Raw genomic sequence first — 19,709 nt, 5'->3', positions numbered from 1 at the left:
AAGAAAACCTCAGAAAACGAACTTGGATTGCCTGCATGATATTTAAAAACCTCACCTCCAAAATGCTAATGAGTGTATTAATCACTGCACCACCTCTCTCAGTATTGCCAGGTGGACAGTAAATTATTTTACGATTGGTTTACAATATTTGCACATGTGGTGATTTTCATTTCATGTAAAAGACAAGAAACATCGTACAACTTTGAAAGCTAAATGTAAATAGTATTGTTGACAAAAAGTTAAGATGTCTCCCCATCTTCTGCTGCTTTTTTTTTTCTAGGCACTTGCCTGATTTCAAATGCTTCAGCTCATTATACAATGGTGGGAGGAACCATACATTGTACGAGTTGTCGGAGCTGAATCGCTGGGACCACAGTTAATGCTGACAGGTACTGTGAGACTCTGTAAAAACTCAAACGGGCAATTCAGAACTGGAGAAGAGAAATGTTGAGCAAGGGTGTACACATTCTCCATGACAATGCTCGCCCACACATCACTCAGCAAACCGTTGCTCTCCTGCAACAGTTTCAGTGGAACACAATCACCGACCTGCCCTATAGTCCTGACTTGGCGCCCAGTGACTATCACCTGTTCCCTAGGTTAAAAGAACATTTGCCCGGAAAGCGATTCAGCTCCGACGACAGGGTGAAAGATGATGTTCGTAACTTTCTGAACAGCATGGCGGTGAGCTGGTATAACATGGGCATAAAAAAACTGCCACAGCGTGTACAAAAATGCATTGACAGAAACGGTGATTATGTCGAAAAATAGCTAAATGTTCAAGCTGTAAACTGATGTAAACCATTGTAGAAATAAACAGGTCTATGTACTTATAAAAAAATTGGAGACCTTACTTTTTGGATTACCCATAGTAAAGTCATGGTCTGCATCCACTGTATCCATTTATCCCTCGTTCCAAAGATGCCACTGTGATATTCTTTGGACTATACATAACTCTCTGTTGACATGATGTGTCTTTGACAATCCCTTGCAGGAACAGCAATTACCATATCTGTTATTGCAGAGGAATCTTTGAGAACCAGAGTAACATGACAGGTTCACAAAGGGGAAAGCACAAGGTCATCTAAGAATTCAGGAGAGACAAAAGTATGCACTTTCTTAGCTGAAATTACTTTATGATTCAAGAAGAATAACATTCATGGTTGGAATAGGAAATTATACCTGAAGTTACAGTTAATTTGAAGAAACCGCCTCTAGCTGAAGGCCTTTAAAACAGTTAAAAATACTTGTGTGATTCTTTCTAGTCCTGTACTACTGTCTCCTTTCTTCTCATAGATCGAACACTGACTACAATTTATAACTGTCCCAAGTACAGTTGTTTATTACAAAGCAGAAAATGTTGTCTATGTAATTTATTCTTTTGCTGCTAGCTGTGTGAAGCTGAAAGTGTCTCTTTCCTATGAGTTCCAGCAACACGATTTCTCTTTGATCTAAACCATCTCACATGCTCTTTCTTCCAGCAACTGCATGACTTAAATGAGAATAAGGCTCTTTGTCTGAGCCCTTTTAAGTGCATTGGTGTAAGGTAATTTGCTATATGCCATTTATCTAGCTCCAGATAGTTATTGTCATTAAATTGCATGCTTGTCTCCTACACAGAAGCTCTCAGAAATGGAAACAGTCACTACCTTTTTTATTATAACGGTCATTTCTGTGGGCAGTTGACACCACCTGTTGTAAATACTTTTTATTTCAGAATCTGAGTATGTTCTTAAAATATAAAAATTCATTTAGATGCCAACCAAATGCTAGTCATCAAAAATTCCATTTCAACCTTTGTAAGAGAGTGAAGCACTCTGTGCCTGGGAAATATAGCTTTCCCAATCATCACACAAGAGACAAGTACATCAATAGAGAAAAACTGTAATCTGCTATATTTGAGGGCTGCCATTCCATGACAATTGTTGAGTTTAAGGTCTCCAGGTGGCTCAGGTATGACTAGAGGTGTTTTCCTGCTTAGAATTATTTGACCAATGTAGGATTCCTACTTGGACAATTCCTACCTGGAATTTCCATTGTTTCAGAATTATTTCAGTATTTTCTGTCATCCTCAGTGTAACTTATCTTGTGTTATATAGTCTCTTACAATTCTACTGGTTGTACTTAGACAGAAATTAGTTAATTTTTGTTACAGTAAATATTGTAGGCAGTTGTGATCACTTTTATTTTGCACATCATGTTTGTTCACATTAAAAGCTTAACACATATGAAGCTTATCCCACCACTAACCTGACTAGCTAATCAAATAAATGGTATGTGGTCTACCTAATGAAGACCTCTTAATCATATACCATCTGCCCAAAAACTTCCAAGACTGATTTTATTGTGGCATATAAGTGGCATCAGCCCCGTAACTATGGTGGCAGCTTGATCTAACAACCATAAACAATAGATGTCCATTCGAACTCCCAGTAGCGAGTAGACAGAGTTAAAACAGTGGACATGTCGAGTCAGGATGAATGCAAATAGACATAGGAAACACACAGTATCCTGTTCTAGAATGTGACCTTGATGCCTGTTTCACAACATGTGCCATCTGAATTCTTCCCCCAGACACTAGCATCTCAGAACTCCACAGGTGGAAATTGGCATTACAACATCCTTTGGTTCTTGCCATCTATGTTGCCTTAATTTGTGATAATTTCTTTGTTCTCGGTCAGTAACGATTCCTTTCATCTCTTCCTTTTAGTTTTCTATATCTTTTATTTTCTGACCTGTGTATTTTTCACCCCCCCTTCCCCCTCCCCCATGTCTACCACATACAGGAAATTAGCTTTCTGCTCTATTAACTCTTGCATGATGTTTTGTCATAATTTCTGTCTTGCTTATTCCTCTATTTTCCGCCTGTAAGCACACAGGTTATAAAATGTCCTTCAATGCAGTCCCCAACAATCAGTCTTTCCTTCTCATCTTGTCTAGTGAGTCTCCACTGACCCATGGTTCTGGGTGACTTTTCAAACTTTCCCCGTTTCCTAAACCTCACCAGTTCATTTTTCTTCAACCCTCTACCTTCCCCTTCAACATTTCTCTCACAAGAATGAGCAACTAGCTCTGAAAGCTTACAAACGAAAAATATAATTTATGATTGTGAAGTTTCTGTAGTTAAATTATAATAGCAGCAATTTTCACTACATATATCCTGTAGTAGTTTAAATTTCTAATGAAGTATTTTATGTAACCATCGAACTATATGTCATCATATATAATCGCATATACAAAAGATTTATAATTTTAGGTTTTAAGTTCGTCTTTCTGTTAGTACTGTGATTTTGATATGTAGAGTGTATGAGGGTGTTGCAGGGACTGCTCATGATCATGTGACATAATTAGAGGTTTCCTTGTGACTACATGTTACAATGACTTATTTGTTTAATATACATTCCACACAGTTAACAGTACACATTGGTAAACTGCTTTTTTGCGGTAGCTGGTATGTTACATTGTTCTGTATACTATTATAGTGGGAGCCATGAACAGTGGCCGTCAAGTTTAGGCTTGTTCTGCACGCCTTTGTCACACCTTCTTCTACAGCCAGTGAGCCGTAAGTAGTGTTCTGAGTGCTCTGTTTTCAATTTAGTGGCCAATGCAAGTGTTAAGCTTGATTGTGACAAGTTAATTAGTTAGTATTTACTCCATTAGTTGTAAGTTGTCATTGTTTATGGTAGCGGTAAGCAATAAATTCTGCGTAAGCAAGTGAGAGACGTAATTTAGAGTAAACAGACTTTCGTCAAGTACAAAGCACACATATGCATGTACTGCACCTGTCGCTTGTAACTGGCAACAATGCAATCCTTGTCCATGCCTTGACATGCACAAACTGCCATTGTTCGTAAATTGGACTATAAGCCACCACGATTCATATCTAATCTGTTTATATGGTGTGTATCTTATTCTTGTCTTTGAGCCCCTCAGAGCTGAAGATGAACCTTACTTGAATCAAAATTGGTAACAATTTCTTTTTGTTATTCATATGGTGTGCTCCTTTACATATGATGCATTTTGTTGTGTAAAATACCAGTTGTAGAAAATAGCTATTACCTTGCAGATTATCATCAGTATTATTGTGCTATAGTTAAGGATATATGCTTTTTATGCAGATAAGCACAGTTCACAGAACTTATGTTACCCATATTACAGATTTTTATTGAAGGTGACTCTCAACATGGGGAGCATGTTGACCAGTGGTAGGCACATAAATGAGTGTGTGTGCCTGTTTGTTACTCAACATATCCTCTGTATGGCAAATGGGTTGCCTTAACTTATTCTGTTGTTTATATTCCACCCATGATTTTTCCATAAGTGTATTTATATTTTGCAATTAGTTTGAAAATCTGTGATTCCACTTGCATATAAACTTTAGATGTCAAAAAAAGCACACTTTCTAGAGGATGAAATACTGGAAACTGGTGCTCTTTTGTTTTGTCATAGTATTTAAAAAATAATTATAGACATTTTTGTAATTATGTTATGTCCATTGTAACAGCTTACCCGACCTGTTATCAACATTTGGAATATCATCCCGTGACATAAGTGATGACCTACGTAGCCTTGTATTCAGCTTTTGCCTGTCGGCTCACAACATAACTTTCAAGCCAACAGAATGGAACTTGTTGGGTCTAATTGTGTTAAAAATGTAAGTACATGACACTATACTTTGACAGTATTATTTGCCTCTTAGTTAATATCTGAGTAGCCTCAGTTTTACCAGTATCTTATTCCTAAGTTACAAACTCCACAGAAACTCTCCTCCATATCTTGCTGGACTGGCACTTGTGGAAGAAAGGATATGCCAAAGAAATGGTTCAGTCATAGTCTAGGAGTCACTTGCAGACTGAGCATTTCACTGCTGAAGAGTATATGCTGTTGTGAAATTTCCTGACTGTTTAAAACTATATACCATTACCGGAACTTGAGCCCAGACTCTCACTTCTTAAATTTAGACTGTGAGTCATACCTGGCTAGCTCAGTCAGTAGGAACTTTACTCATGAAACACAAGGGTTTGGATTCAAATCCCATTTGGTGTTACATGTAATATTTTATACTGTTTGGGGAGCTGTGTTGCTACCTTGAAATCTGAGGAAGCTTACCTGTGGACCCATATGTGTAAGAATCTTATTTATACAAATTGTGCAGTGAATCCAGAAGTCACCTGTACAAAGATTTCCTTCTGCCACCCCGTCCAGAAACAAAAGAAAGATTTGTATTGCCACAAGCTGTATCACATGCAATGTGGAGTAGTAGTTAGCATCAGTGGATGGTGTGCTGTAGGTTGCCAGTTCAAATCCGACTACCAGCAAATATTTGTTACATATTATCATTTATGGAAGGTTCTCAAAATTTCCTACGTTTGTGTGTTCTGGGATGTTATATGTTTGTATGAATAGGAGCACTATCTGTATAGAAGTTCTGTTCTGTTCTATCTGTACATCAGTATTTGTGATAAATGTGTTCCATTTTAAGTGTCGTACTTCATTGATAACTCTCCTTTCAAATTTGAACTTGAGTGTGGGTCATGTCATGGCACTGTTTTGTGGAGACGCCATGTTGTTCAAAACATTTTACAATACTGTTACTCCAGTTAGGCAACATAAAAGCTGTCGCCTACACAGACAGGAACCGGAATACAAGCAATATGTCATCCCCAAGATCTGTATATTCAGGAAACCAATAGATTCTAAAACAGCACTAAGTCAGCTGCACACAAGGCATCCATCGGAGTTTTCTGTAAATACAGGTCAGGGCCCGACAAAATGCCTGAAATAATTCAACCAAGTTGCCATATAAACAGGTGGGTTGGCATTATGTGTTCGGCAAATCTGTACTTTTACTTGGGCGGCACAGCCCAACAGTGGTTCTAGAACAACAAAGAGAGGTTCATTAGCTGGGACAAATTTCAGGTCGAACTGAAGAAAACATTGGGCGACAATCAGCAGCAAGTCACTTAGCAGAACAACAACTGAAAAACAGGGCCCACTGTTGTGGGGAAATGATACAGTGTATGCACAGGTTGTTTTGGACCTATGTTACTTCGTGAATCTGAAGCTGACAAAATCTTGTACTTGATGAAAATAGTTGTAGAAGTAATGTAATAAGCTTTTCTGGTAAAAGGTATTATAACAACAGAGGAATTCGTCAAGTGGTGCCAGCACATTGAAGAAATTCAATAAAAAAAGTCTGTTGAAAGAGGTCTAACAGACTCCTAACTGTGATCCCTATGCCAGTTGTGGAAGATCACCACGATGTTGCCTCTCTCATACACCATGTAGTAAGAGAAAAAAAAAAAAGAGCTAAAAATGTCAGACCTAGTACATAAGAGATAGCAGTCATGAATGTCAATCCCATATGTCAGAAAGTAATAGAGAATGTTGAAGAAGAATATCTCAATCTTTAGCACAGACTCCACCACCTGTTGAACACACTATGCCGGTTTTCACTTATGCTGCAGTTCTCAGATAACAACCTAGGAATCTGACCAACACATGTATAGCCAAATTGTCCACCAAGTTTAATCTCGTGCAAAAGAAAAGTCATTTGGAAGATGGAGGACAATACGTCAGTATGTTTTCACTGTGGACACCTTCATGGGCACGGCGTACACTAATGCAGTAAAATTGCAAGTGTTTGACGACTATAAGTGTTTGATGACTATGCCACAAGACGTCAACCATGACAACACTCCTATTCATGCCATTCAACTGCAAAAATTATAGTCGACCAGTGGATCAAATCCCATTATCCTATTGCAGACAGTGTCGCTTTCCAATGCTGTAGCTATTCACCGTCACAGTACGGAAGTACCAGCCACTCATGTAGCCACCAGATTGAGTAAAACTAAACGATGCAATAATCTATGTAGATGAGACCACCACAGATGAAAATCCTCCATAGACAACAATTACCTAGGTGTCAGAAAAACTGTCTGGACACTAGTTGGCACAGAGGATTCTTTTTCTGTAATGTCAAATGCTAAAATGTTACCAGCTAAAGAAGACCATTTTCCATGATACAAAATCAGTTGTGCTGAAGGCTGCAAATGGAATACATATTCAAATGACAGGAACACATATTGCAAGGATAGCAATCAATGACAGGTCACAGACCATTGAATTTATCATTTTAATAGAAGGTAGTCATAATGTTATTCTCTGATGGGACATCTTGCAGGCGTCACAAGCAGTCGTAGCCTGTGAAGGGTCAGAGCTCCAGATTGATGAAGTTATTCCGACAATCACACATAAGAGAGATTGCTCTGTGCAGGTGTTTGCTATTGAAAACATTGTTATCATGCCATTATCCCCATGGTAAGTTCCAGTTATCAATCTAAATGCTCAGTTAAACTACGAAGCTTGTGTCTGTTTCAAAAAGCTGCTCAGGCTCACAAACGAAATCTGTTCAGCAACAGTCATAAGCATTACATGTGCTCAAGGAACCATAACTGATCCCTATAGGCAGGAACCGTATAGGTAGGAACAATGTAACTTGTTCTGAATTGACTGCTCAGTGCCATTGATAGAGAATTGTGTTCCACTATGACTACACGCAACACAGTGGAAGAAGATGTTACCAACAGCCAATAGGATCTCCCCCAACTGAGGAACAACATTGGCAGTTGCTGTTTGTGCAATTTTTTGATACTTTCAAATCTAGAATGGAGAAAAGACAGTCCAAGTAGCTCAAGGTAAACACCATATCAACTTGGAATCACCCACCAATTAGTCAGCACTTCTATAGCTGGCTGAACAGCACTTAGTTAAGGAAGAACTGGAGAAGATGCTGCAAGGTGACATCATTGAATCTTCAGAGAGACCCTGGTCATCTCCCTTGGTCTTTATGAAGGAGCAGTGTGGCACATGGCATTTCTGTATCACTACTGATGACTGAACAAAATTGCTAAAAAAGATGCCTATCCATTGCCTGCACATTGATGATACCCTAGATTACTTGAAAGGAACAAAGTCTTTCTCAACTACAGACATGCAGACGAGCTACTGGCAAATCAAGGTTGATGAGGCTGACCAGGAAACATTCGCCAGCCTCTAACTAAGAGTTCAAAGTTATGCTGCTGGGACTATGTAACATTCCAGCCACCTTCGAACATTTGATGGACAACCTGCTTCAGCACCTTAAATGGATTATGTACCTTTGCTATCTAGATGACATTGTTTTTTAAAAGACATTTGAAGAACATCTAAGCCATCTTACTGCTGTTTTGAAGTCTGTTTAGAATGCAGGTCTCTTTCTTGGTATACTTAGTTAATTGTGATGGAGTCTGTCCTGATTCAGAAAAAATAAGCAATCAGAGATTTCCCAACTCCTCAGCACATTTTTGATTTGAGAAGTTTTCTTGGAAAGTGCTTGTACTACTGATGACTCATAAAGGACTTCTATATCAAGGCACAACCCTTGCAAGAACTGCCACAGGGAGACACCAAATTTTCTTGGAACGAAGTGCAAGAAAGATGTTTTCTCATCCTTAAGGAGGTGCTAACAGTCCTAACATTGTATGATGAGTATGCTGAGACAGAACTTCATGCCAATGTTAGCAGTTATGGGGTATTTGCAGTTCTAGTGCAATTTCAGGAAGGTGATGTTCAGGTGATAGCTTATGCTTCCCAAGTCCAAGATGAATAACTCTACAACTGAGGAAGAGTGACTTGCAGTTGTTTGGTCCATCAACAGGTTTGGCCTTATTTATTTGGCAAATGATTCACCATTGTGATGGACCACCATTCTCAATGCTGGTGGACACAAACACAAGGAAATAGGCTGCCTTTCAAGGATGTTACTGGGACATAGCACTGTGGGTGAAATCTTGGTCATCACTGCATTAAATGACATTGCTGCTGAACAGAGGAAAGAACCAGCACTGCTGAAAACCATAGAAGCCTTAATAGAAGAGGAACTACCAAAGGATAATTCCACTCATTAAAGGGAACTATGAACCAGAGGTGTGGAAATGGTTGCTCATCATCCCAGCTCATTTACGGCCAGTTATCCTGAAGTATTTCCATGACATTTCAGCATCTAATCACATGGTATTTATGAAGAAGCTAAACACAATCAGACACTTGTATTACTGGGCAAGTCTCTACCGATCTGTCAGCCATTACATGAGCTACTGTTAGGAATGCTGGTGATGGAAGCACATACTACAGTTACTTTCAGGGCATCTGATATCAGTACCATCCACAGCAGCCCAATTACACGGGATTGAAATCAATCTCTTAGGGAAGTTCCCGAAATCTACAAACAGGAATTGATGGTTAATAATCTAAGCTGACTGCCTCACCTGCTGCTCTGTCACCAGAGCTGTGCAAACTGCCAAAGCTCTGGAAGTTGCAAGGCTTGCTGTAGAGGACATCACTCTGAAGCAATGGGCACCTTATGTGGTGATCTCTGATTGTGTGTTTTCCAGTTGAAACTAGTATCAGAGGTAATTACACTTTGTAATATCACCCGTAGGATGAAACTGCCTGTCACCCTGGACACCAAAGAGAAGGTCCTAGAGCACTACAGCATGCATGGGCCATGAGATGTAGCCCAGTATACTTTGAATGGATTCTTATGCCTCGGTAGAAAGTGGGACAATCAGAAAAGTTACTTTGGGTCTTATTGTGTCCTTCATCGCGTGTCAGATGTCACACACAGAGTCAACAATTATGACACTTAATAAGAAGACAAAAGCTCAGAGATGTCATCCATGTCCTCCATATGGTGCCCTACTACAGTCCTGAGGTGTAGATCGACATAGAGGCTTCTCATTCAGGAAAACTTGGATGGGAGGGGCTATCTTCAGTGCTCATCACAGTGAAGAAGATGTGACAATGCAACACGACAAGTCACGGACAAGATGTAGATCTAAGATGCTGTAGTCAACTGTAAAGATAAATTGTGAAACAGAGGGTCACTCTTTCTCTAGCAGAGAGAGCAGTGCTACAATCTGTGCTTCATCCCGTGGGGCGTAGCGGTTAACATCACTTGCAGGTGTGAAGTGATCACCATTTGAAATCCAGTCACCATTTGTTATTAGTATTTATCATTTCTGGGAGGTTCTTGAAATTGTTTGCATATCTTGGAATATTCTATTATTTAGCAGTACTCTCCATCCAGGAGGCAGCTCTGTTCTCTCTGTACATGGATGTACATAATAAATGTGCTTTCAGTGTTAGGTGTATTACTCTGACACTACTCCTCTTGAACTGGAACTTGATTGTGGCCATGAGGTGTGGTGAGTTGCAGCAGCTACACTAACATTGCATATTCCATCAGTAAGGCTCTACTGAAAACTGAGCATAAAGGAAAGTTAGGAAGAAGAAGAAGAAGAAGAAAAAGAAGGAATTGCTTGAAGACTTCCTGCAGTAATTGTGTTATTTGCTTTTCTTAATCATAGAAATTGTTCTTTTGTTTTTGATAAAACCACAGATGTGTTCCAGTCACTTATACCAAATACAAGTTTATCTGTTTCATAGTCAGTGGAAAAAATACTATCATATATGTTAAATTAACAATGAGAAAGATAAGCAGTACTTAACCTTCAGGGGGTGGAGCTTCCAATACAATCAATAGAAAAGTCTGTAAAAAGATTAAAAAATAGTATCCATAGCTTTCTCTGGGGAGAGAAAAAAAGGCAGAAAGTTGGTAGTGGCAGAGAAAAAGTGTGTGTGTGTGTGTGTGTGTGTGTGTGTTTAAGAGGAAACCCAGGATGTGTAAAAAGGAAGGATACAATATTGACAGAAAAGACATCAGACAATTGAAAAGGTAAAACATAGCAGTTACCACAATTCAAGGATAGTAAGAAGCATGAATTGGTACAAATCTATAAAGAAAACAGCAGGTGGAGAAATAGCCATCAAATAACAGCAAAATGATTATGAAATAACACAGAACACGATTATCATGTTTTTTTCCCCGCAGACTTACTTTTTTTTTTCTTTTAGTTGTCCTATAACTGTCCGTAACCAGGAATAGCAGTGTCAGCTAAAAGAATAAGAGTAGAGTTTGATGAAACTTTTAATTAGTCTGACTGTAAAGATCATTGGCTTAATTTCTTATTTGCAGGTGTGCTTTCTCAGTTATTTAGTATTTAGGTTTACCAATTGTAACATTCAGCAACAGGAGTAGAAAGAGCATTCAGTTTACAAGAAATGAGAAGCACAATTTAAACTGACAAAGTAATTTGTATTTGTCAGCACAGAGACAGATTCAGCAGGTTACAATTGAATCGAAGGTAAGATAAAAGTGTATATAGTTTTGTTTAATAATTCACCAGAAAGAAATTAACACAGAAAACTAAAAATCAGAGCAGAAGAAATTGGGAAAACACTTATAAATAAAGTGCATACAGAAGAAAACTCTTTCTTTTATTTCGTAGACCAAAGGTGCTGGAAAGTATGGCTTCAGTATTTTGTATTTGCCGAAATAATTTAGGAGAAGTGCAGCAGCACTAGTGTCTTCTTGAAGTTGTTAAATTGTACATTATCCATTGTTTGCATCATATAAACTGTGGGATGAGTATCTGGAAAGCATTTACCATGATACAAAATTTAATCAGAGGCAACATTACTCTGTCACTGTGTGAGACAGGCAATTCAAACAAATGATAGCAAATATATAAAATCATGGTGATTAACAAAGAACCATCATTTTTGTCTTCAAAACTGATTAAATGAACTACATAAAATTAAGAAGACAAGACAGCTGAATGGAATCATGCTAAATGGGGAATTTTGACTGATTACGCGATAACACAGTGAAGCTCCTTGTCCAAAAATGATAGCCTGTATTTAAGTTGAATACACTAGGTACAGTATTATTTCTTCTCTTTTTTTTTTTTTTTTTTTTTTTCAAAGTAGAAAGATATTTTCCTTTGTTATCAGAAAATGTGCTTAACTATAATAATATGACTTTTACACCTTGTTTTCCAGATTTATTTATTCAATACACAGTGTCATTTGACAAATTTTCCATGTAAACTCAGCTTAGCTCTTTTACGTTTTGAACATTTTAAACTACTTTAGCTGTGTCTGTATTGATGCATAGTGTGAATACAACTGAACTTTTCTACTATTTTGTACATGAAATGTATTCCTTTAAAACTGTGTTACTGAACTGCCCTGTTGTCTCTTGGTAGATCATTCTGTGTGGTCGGTTTATCTCATATGGCCTTTATCTCTTAATTTTCTTCTTTAGCAAGAGGAAATGTTTATTGCAAAAATGTTGGAATCATTTCCTCTTTTAGGCCTATCTCAGCATTACAGTATTTGACGGTACCCTTATTTATTTGATTCTAGAACCACTTGTGGTAAATTTTCTGTACAGTAATATTTCAATTTTAACTGGATCTTGTGTACTGAAACTACATACGAGGGTTCTGCTGTATGTGTAGGTTTGGCAGCGTGCGTGTGCACGCTCACTTACACACACACACACACACACACACACACACACACACACACACACACACACTATCGCGCGCATGCCTGTGCATGCACCTGTTGTTTATTATCTGTTGTGTGGACCAGTTATGGGGAGTTGTATTGCAATGTGGCTTTGTTTGCATGACCACGAACAACTGCATATGAAAGCTTAGCAATTTATTACTTATGTACCATTCTGGAGGTTACACCAGTGTGAATGTAAGTTTGTTATTTCAAAATAAAATTATTCATCGCAGTTTGATCTACAGTATTCAATAGAAAAATGATACGAGTGTGATTGTGTAATCACTGGAGAGAAAACTCTGAATCATATATTTCTTACAGTTCATATATACCGTATTTCTTTTTCCCCCCAGGCTGTCACTCAGGGACAAGCGGATCAAGGCTGTGTTAGAAACTGAACAGTCGAAGAAGTACATGACTATGATGCTGATGGTTTTCCAAGAAGATGCTGGATATCTGGAGAGACTTGTGGCCTGGTTGATGGATATTGACTATCTTTTACAACAGCATAGTGGCAGAACAGGGAGTTGAAATTGTTGGAATACAACTGGTATTAATATTTTGATTGTGTGAAATGCCATTAGAAATAAAGTGAACTGGAAAAATGCTTCCTTTACTATAGCAGCTCAGGAGCAAAATTTAATGAATGTTGTCTGTTTTCACCACCTAGTGTTATCAAGTTCACCTATTTCAATGTGCTCCATACTGAAGTAGCACTACAAATCAGATGTAAAAGATAATTTTATACCTTCACTTTTCCACAATTTAACTGAAAAATAGAAGTATTTGTAAAAAATATTTTGCATAACAATTTTATGTAATACGGGTGTGAAACCATTCCACAGATTATCACTTTAATTTTTGAACACCATATTTTTACATGGCAGATTGGGGTAAGTCTGCAAGCTAAGTTATAGAGTGCAAATTCATTTAATGATTATCCAAATGAGGAGGATCTTAATGGAAGATCCTTTCAAGTAGCCTGTCAGAGTGACTCCCTTTGGAAAATGTTGGAAATAGTTGGAAATATTCTACTACCAAATGCATTTGAACATACATTATATAGTGATGCTGACATTTTTTTCTCAGGTATGACCTGACGAGAGAAGAAATAGTGTTGCATGGGAAAGTATCGTACAAATTAACCTCTGCTTTTGAGCAGATACAACAGTTATTTTTCGCAGTGCAGAGGGACAGATTCACACTGCAATAAGGCACGTATTAATTTTACAAACATCATTGCAAGAAGGCTTAAAAGAGAGGAAAGATTAGAAAGGCTGTAACATGCGCATGAGAGAGGATGGACCTTGAAAGGCAGTTGAATATGAAAAAATAATATTCTTGAGAGTGATATCAGTTGGTCAATGAAGTCTGCAACAAGAAAAGGTTGCAGATGACTTAGAGTATGGAAATGACAGGTGGAAAATATCATTTTCAAGATTAATATATTATGGATCAGCTAGAAGGTATGGTTTTTCATAACTCTTTAAATCTGACGTATTTTCATCCACCAAAAAAGGATCACGTATTAAATGCAAAAAGACCCATCAACAATAATATGACATATGTAAGCAACACTTATGCCAAAATACTACAAAACTTGCTATAGAAATAATTTTATGGAGATATCGATCTCAAAACTTGAAGCTTGGAATATTATCTTAAAATGCATAAATTGATCTCGGAACTGAGCTAAGAATCTATGAAATGTACATGTTGTTGAGAGGGAGAGGGGTTGTTGAGAGAGAGAGAGAGAGGGAGCATGAAAAAAAAGCTGGACAAATGTGAATAGGATTCACACTATGAGAGTTCTGTACAAGCTTAATTATGTGTACTGATGATGATGATAATTTTGTGTGACTTAGTGGCCTGGTGCGAGTCTTTCTACTGGATGCCACTCCAGTGACTTGCCTACCCCAGTTATCCAACTTGGGAAAGGGGACCTACAGTTTAACATTGAATCTGAAACACACGTTGTTTTTGGTGACTCCTCACATCATTGAGAGATAAAAACGGGGTTAAAAAGAAGACTGAATACTCTGCGATCTGACTGAGACTTGATCCAGTGACCTCTCTGTTTCCAGGCAAGTGCTTTACCACCAGATCGCCAGGCCCAACATATATACAGATAATTCATGTGTAGATTTTTCATTGCCAGGGAACAGTAGATGTGTGTACCTGTCATATATTTCAACATGATGCCCATTTCTGAGAAAACGGGGACTAAACTGATGGGCAGACAGACAGATGGACAACAAGTGGTAAAAAAGTTATATGATTAATTACAAATTAACAATTTCCAGATTTTTTCCTTTACTTGTACTATGAAATCTTGGTTTTTGTTAATATTTCATGGTTCTAGGTCAACAGGAAGCACCTCTTCACAGCACTAAGGGACTGTAGACCTTGGCAAGTGACATAAATTTCAACTTAATACATCTACCCATTCCTGAGAAAAAGGGTTCTTAACAGTCAGTCGGTCAATCGGACAGATGGACAGACAGCGAAGTGATGCTACAGGGGTTCCTTTTTAACTGTTTGAAGCACCAAACCCTAAAAAAGAATAGTTCAAGTGAGATGCAGAACAACAAAGAATTAAAAAATATTGACCCTAAACCAACTGAAAAATTGGCTTCGTATATTCCCAAAAGGCTGAAAGTAGCTGTAAAACAAAAGGACTATATCATGATATTAGAGTTTTGTGCATTTCAGCTGTGCCCAGTGGTAAAACATGGTTTAATTTTACATGACATGGACAGTAAATATTTGTAATTTACTTTGTCTTACTTCTACATAGCATATAATAAATGTCAGTGTAAAGATGGATGATATTGAAGTTACACAGACTTTCACATGTTGTGTAAATAAAAATACCTGTTCTTAAGTTGGAAATGTATTTATCTGAACAGCTTTGTTAAAATGGTTGTGCTTAAACATCACTGCTGTTGTGTAACAATAAGCCTGTAAAAACCTCAATATGACTTTTACTATATATTTCTGGTACTCCACTGTATGGTCATTATTTTATTATGGACTATTCTGTGCTATTAATACAACAAAAATGAACAAAAAGAGAAAATTTTTGTTAATACAGAGATGTTCAAATTATTAGGCTCAAGTTCCGTACAAGAGAAAAGACAATACTGTAATGTATAGCTGAGATAACTTGGAATTGAAACAGTTATTATTCAATGTGCATTTTATTATTCTTTGCTTTCATATTATCTTCTTTACCATTCTTCTTATTTGCCCAGTTTTCACAAAATTTTTGTACTGAAACATCATTATGCCTTTGTTATAACTGCAGATTCCGTGAGTTTCCTGTTCACAATGGCCCATTATTTTTCTGTGAGGTTCATTGAGGACCCTCCAATTAAATCTTTAACCTGCTCACAGTCTTCTGCAAAATCTTCAGTCTGTTTGCTCTTTCTCAGCAAGTGTACTTTCTTTCATTGAGAAACAGTAAAATACTTGTGACTTTTCTGGTTAAAATACCTTTTGTCTTATCCATAACCCCAAAAGTATGAACAATTACGCATCTGCTTCCTCTGTACCAAAGTAAAAAATGATGTGATAAAGGAACAAAATAATTACACAATCAAGGAAATACTTATAACATTTCTGAAGCTAAAAAAATTAAGCTTTGATTGACACCACTGTGTGACAGTCAACTGGAATACACGACATAATAGTAAGTGAAGTGTCAGTTACATGAATAGTCTCATTTTCACTAGCAAAAGTTAACCTCTAAACCACAGTTTCTTCAACTTTTCTGTTAGTGACGCCTTTCGTGCAGACATTTTCGATGATCCCCCCACTCCCAGCTACAAATGTAATTCCTAGTAATTTTATACAAAAATAACCAGTGTACCAGTTCCTATGCTTTTTTTTCCCCCCATTAACACTACTCCAATGCAGCAGATGTGGTTGCATTTGTGTAACACAATTATTGTACCTTGACCACAAATATTTTTTTACTGAATAAATTTTCCTTACATCTTTTGGCCAATGTCATTATCAGTGGATTTCACAACAATAATAAACCATTAGAAATCAGTTATGGAGGTAAACTATATTAAAATTCACAAGTTCAAATGCACCCAAATTAATATAAAGTACCTCATCACAATGACTGTCACCAAACTTAAGTAAGGGAAAGAAAAGGGCAAGCAGTGTCCAACGTTAAAACAATTTAATATGCAGTAACACTGTAGCAAATGTTCGGTATGTCCTTGAAATATGTACATGCCATACCTACCAAAGGTTTACTCTGTATGTGATAAGTAATCAGTTATACTGGATAGGTTCATGATAAAACTACTGATACAACTACTATAATACCATGCAACGTGAAGTCCATCGATCTTGTGCATAACATTACATGTTCTTCAATGAAACAAGTAAACTTGAAATTAAATAATAAATAATTGTTATATTATCACCTGATATATGTGAATTCACACAAAAATTTTAAATATAATAATGCAAAAGCAGTACACAAGACAGAACTAACTGCAATTTGTGTGTTAATGTAAAATAAAATATAATGAAACCACAAATAAGCTCATCAGACAAAATATTAGTCATTCCCCCTTACAAGGGCACACAGGCCACTTTGAAGCACTGCAGATGGTGTTGAACTGATACCAGGCAGTCATGTGATCCTCCACTGCTGATTTTAATCATGATAGTGAAGTAATGCGTATGTGCGTAGGTTGTCTGGAATCATGCAGTAACATGTATCATTGTGCAGATATGCTCCTGGTCACACTGTGAATGCATTTACCTATTTGTTCATGTACCAATATGGAGTGCCAAAAGTGTCTACAAGGAATGGTGTACCACTTGTAGCACAATGTAAGAACGGTTGTCAAAAGATCCTAACCAACAGGGGCCAGAGACGAGTGTATCATTTTGTCATTGGTAATTTGTTTCGAGCCCAGTAAGGATTTCTGCTGTCAGGAAAATGCAGGTTCATATCAACCAGTTTCCAAGTGAACCCTACAAAAGGAACTACATGTAATAAACCTTGGAGTTGGGTACCTCACAAAAGGGTATTGCTGACAGTGGCACAGAAAGCTGTGTGCCTGCCATGGTCCAGACAACATTGAAACTGGACAATAGTTGACTGAAGAAGTGCAGTGTCAATTTGACGTCTTTTGAAATGCTATAAGGCAACGGCAGCCTAATAAGGCACTTAACCTGCGGGGTATGGATGGTGTAGTGAGAGATGGAAGGGGTTCTCTGATTTTTAGGGGGTGTTTTGTTTTGTACAAGATTCTTTTAGTTTATTGTGAACATGGACCAGAAAGTTTATTTCAGCGTTTTTGAAAACCAAGTAATGCCCCGTGACCCATGTGATGAGTATGCTGTGGACATGCCTATCTTTTACGATGACGACAGCTGTGTTCACAAGACATGCATAAGCATCTTCCTGATTTGATGAACACTCAGGCACCCTATTGCAACTTGACTGGCCGGCTAAATTACCTGATCTTAATCCCATAGAAAATGTCTGACACTATTTGGAACAGTAAGTAACATGTAACAAACAGCCCCCCCTCCCCCAATTTAGTAGCTCTGTAGGATCTATTCATCAATGACTGGTTGAAACTGGATATGGGATACTTCAAACACCCTTGTGTACCCTTTTCCTCACTTAATTGGGGCCATTATCAGGGCTAGAGGTGGTGTTACAGGGTATCAGTGTGATGTCTTCTGGGGGTGAATAATATTTTGTCCAGTGTGCTCATACTGCCTATGACGCCATGAAACTTGAGGCACATAGATCACCTGTGTCATCTCGTGAATTTTGTAACAAAACAAGCTCGCTCATAATTCCATAATCATAATATGATCAGATGATCCAAGTGGACACATCAAATAATTGAAATTACTGAACAGATTGTGTCATGTATGAGGAGGAGAAACGTAGTGAGAAGAAAATTATTATGTGCCGTTTTATTCAACCAAAAACATAGATAATGAAATGTGTGACACAAAATTATGCTTGCAACAAACTATCACAGAGACACTGAAGGGACTACCAAAATAATAGACATTCATCCATGACATAACATAGTACCTATAAAAGAACCAGAATTTGTGGATAATGCTATAGAATGTAAATGTGTCACCACTTATAAACAGACAGAAGAAAATTGCTACACCGAGGATGAGTTGTGTGACATAAACAAAAGTCGGTAGGCATGTTTCTACATCTGAAATACACTACTGGCCATTAAAATTGCTACACCACGAAGATGACGTGCTACAGACATGAAATTTAACCAACAGGAAGAAGATGCTGTGATATGCAAATGATTAGCTTTTCAGAGCATTCACACAATGTTGGCACCAGTGGCGACACCTACAATGTGCTGACATGAGGAAAGTTTCCAACCAATTTCTCATACACAAACAGCAGTTGACCGGTGTTTCCTCGTGAAATGTTGTTGTGATGCCTCGTGTAAGGAGGAGAAATGCGTACCATCACACTTCCGACTTTAATAAAGGTCGGATTGTAGCCTGTCGCGATTGCGGTTTATCGTATCGCGACATTGCTGCTCGCGTTAGTCGAGATCCAATGACTGTCAGCAGAATGTGGAATCGGTGGGTTCAGGAGGGTAATGCGATGCTGGGTACCAACTGACTCGTATCACTAGCAGGTGAGATGACAGGTATCTTATCCGCATAGCTGTAACGGATCGTGCAGCCACATCTCAATCCCTGAGTCAATGTTTGCAAGACAACAACCATCTGCACAAACAGTTTGACAACATTTGCAGCAGCATGGACTATCAGCTTGGAGACCATGGCTGCAGTTACCCTTGACACTGCATCACAGACAGGAGCGCCTGCGATGGTGTACTCAACGACGAACCTGGGTGCACGAATGGCAAAACGTCATTTTTTCGAATGAATCCAGGTTTTACAGCATCACCATGTTCGCATCTGTGTTTGGCAACATCACAGTGAACGCACATTGGAAGCGTGTATATGTCATCTCCATACTGGCGATTCACCCGGCGTGATGGTATAGGGTGCCATTGGTTACACGTCTCGGTCACCTCTTGTTCGCATTGACAGCACTTTGAACAGTGGACATTACATTTCAGATGTGTTACGACCCGTGGATCTACCCTTCATTTGATCCCTGTGAAACCCTACATTTCAGCAGGATAATGGACGACCGCATGTTCAGTCCTCTCACTCCAGTCAGAATGCAGTGCTGTAACAATGTATCC

General features: G+C 38.1%; 1 protein-coding gene across 2 annotated transcripts in view; it reads left to right on the top strand.

Annotated features, from left to right (window-relative positions):
* The window catches only part of LOC126259622 (putative RNA polymerase II subunit B1 CTD phosphatase RPAP2), a 39,446-nt gene extending 23,022 nt beyond the window's left edge, over window positions 1-16,424 (top strand). Inside the window, exons 6-8 of one of the 2 annotated variants that reach the window (XM_049956541.1) lie at window positions 4,505-4,654; window positions 12,816-13,012; window positions 14,825-16,424. In XM_049956541.1, the coding sequence (XP_049812498.1) occupies window positions 4,505-4,654; window positions 12,816-12,993 (328 nt within the window). In that variant the 3' untranslated portion in view covers window positions 12,994-13,012; window positions 14,825-16,424. Of the gene's footprint in view, window positions 1-4,504; window positions 4,655-12,815; window positions 14,224-14,824 lie in introns of those variants that run through there. The other variant, XM_049956540.1, reaches the window with a different exon arrangement.
* The last annotated feature ends 3,285 nt before the right edge of the window (window positions 16,425-19,709 follow it).

This window comes from Schistocerca nitens, chromosome 5, assembly GCF_023898315.1.
Source record: "Schistocerca nitens isolate TAMUIC-IGC-003100 chromosome 5, iqSchNite1.1, whole genome shotgun sequence".
Taxonomy (NCBI): domain Eukaryota; kingdom Metazoa; phylum Arthropoda; class Insecta; order Orthoptera; family Acrididae; genus Schistocerca; species Schistocerca nitens.
This window is presented reverse-complemented; position numbering and strand designations above follow the sequence as displayed.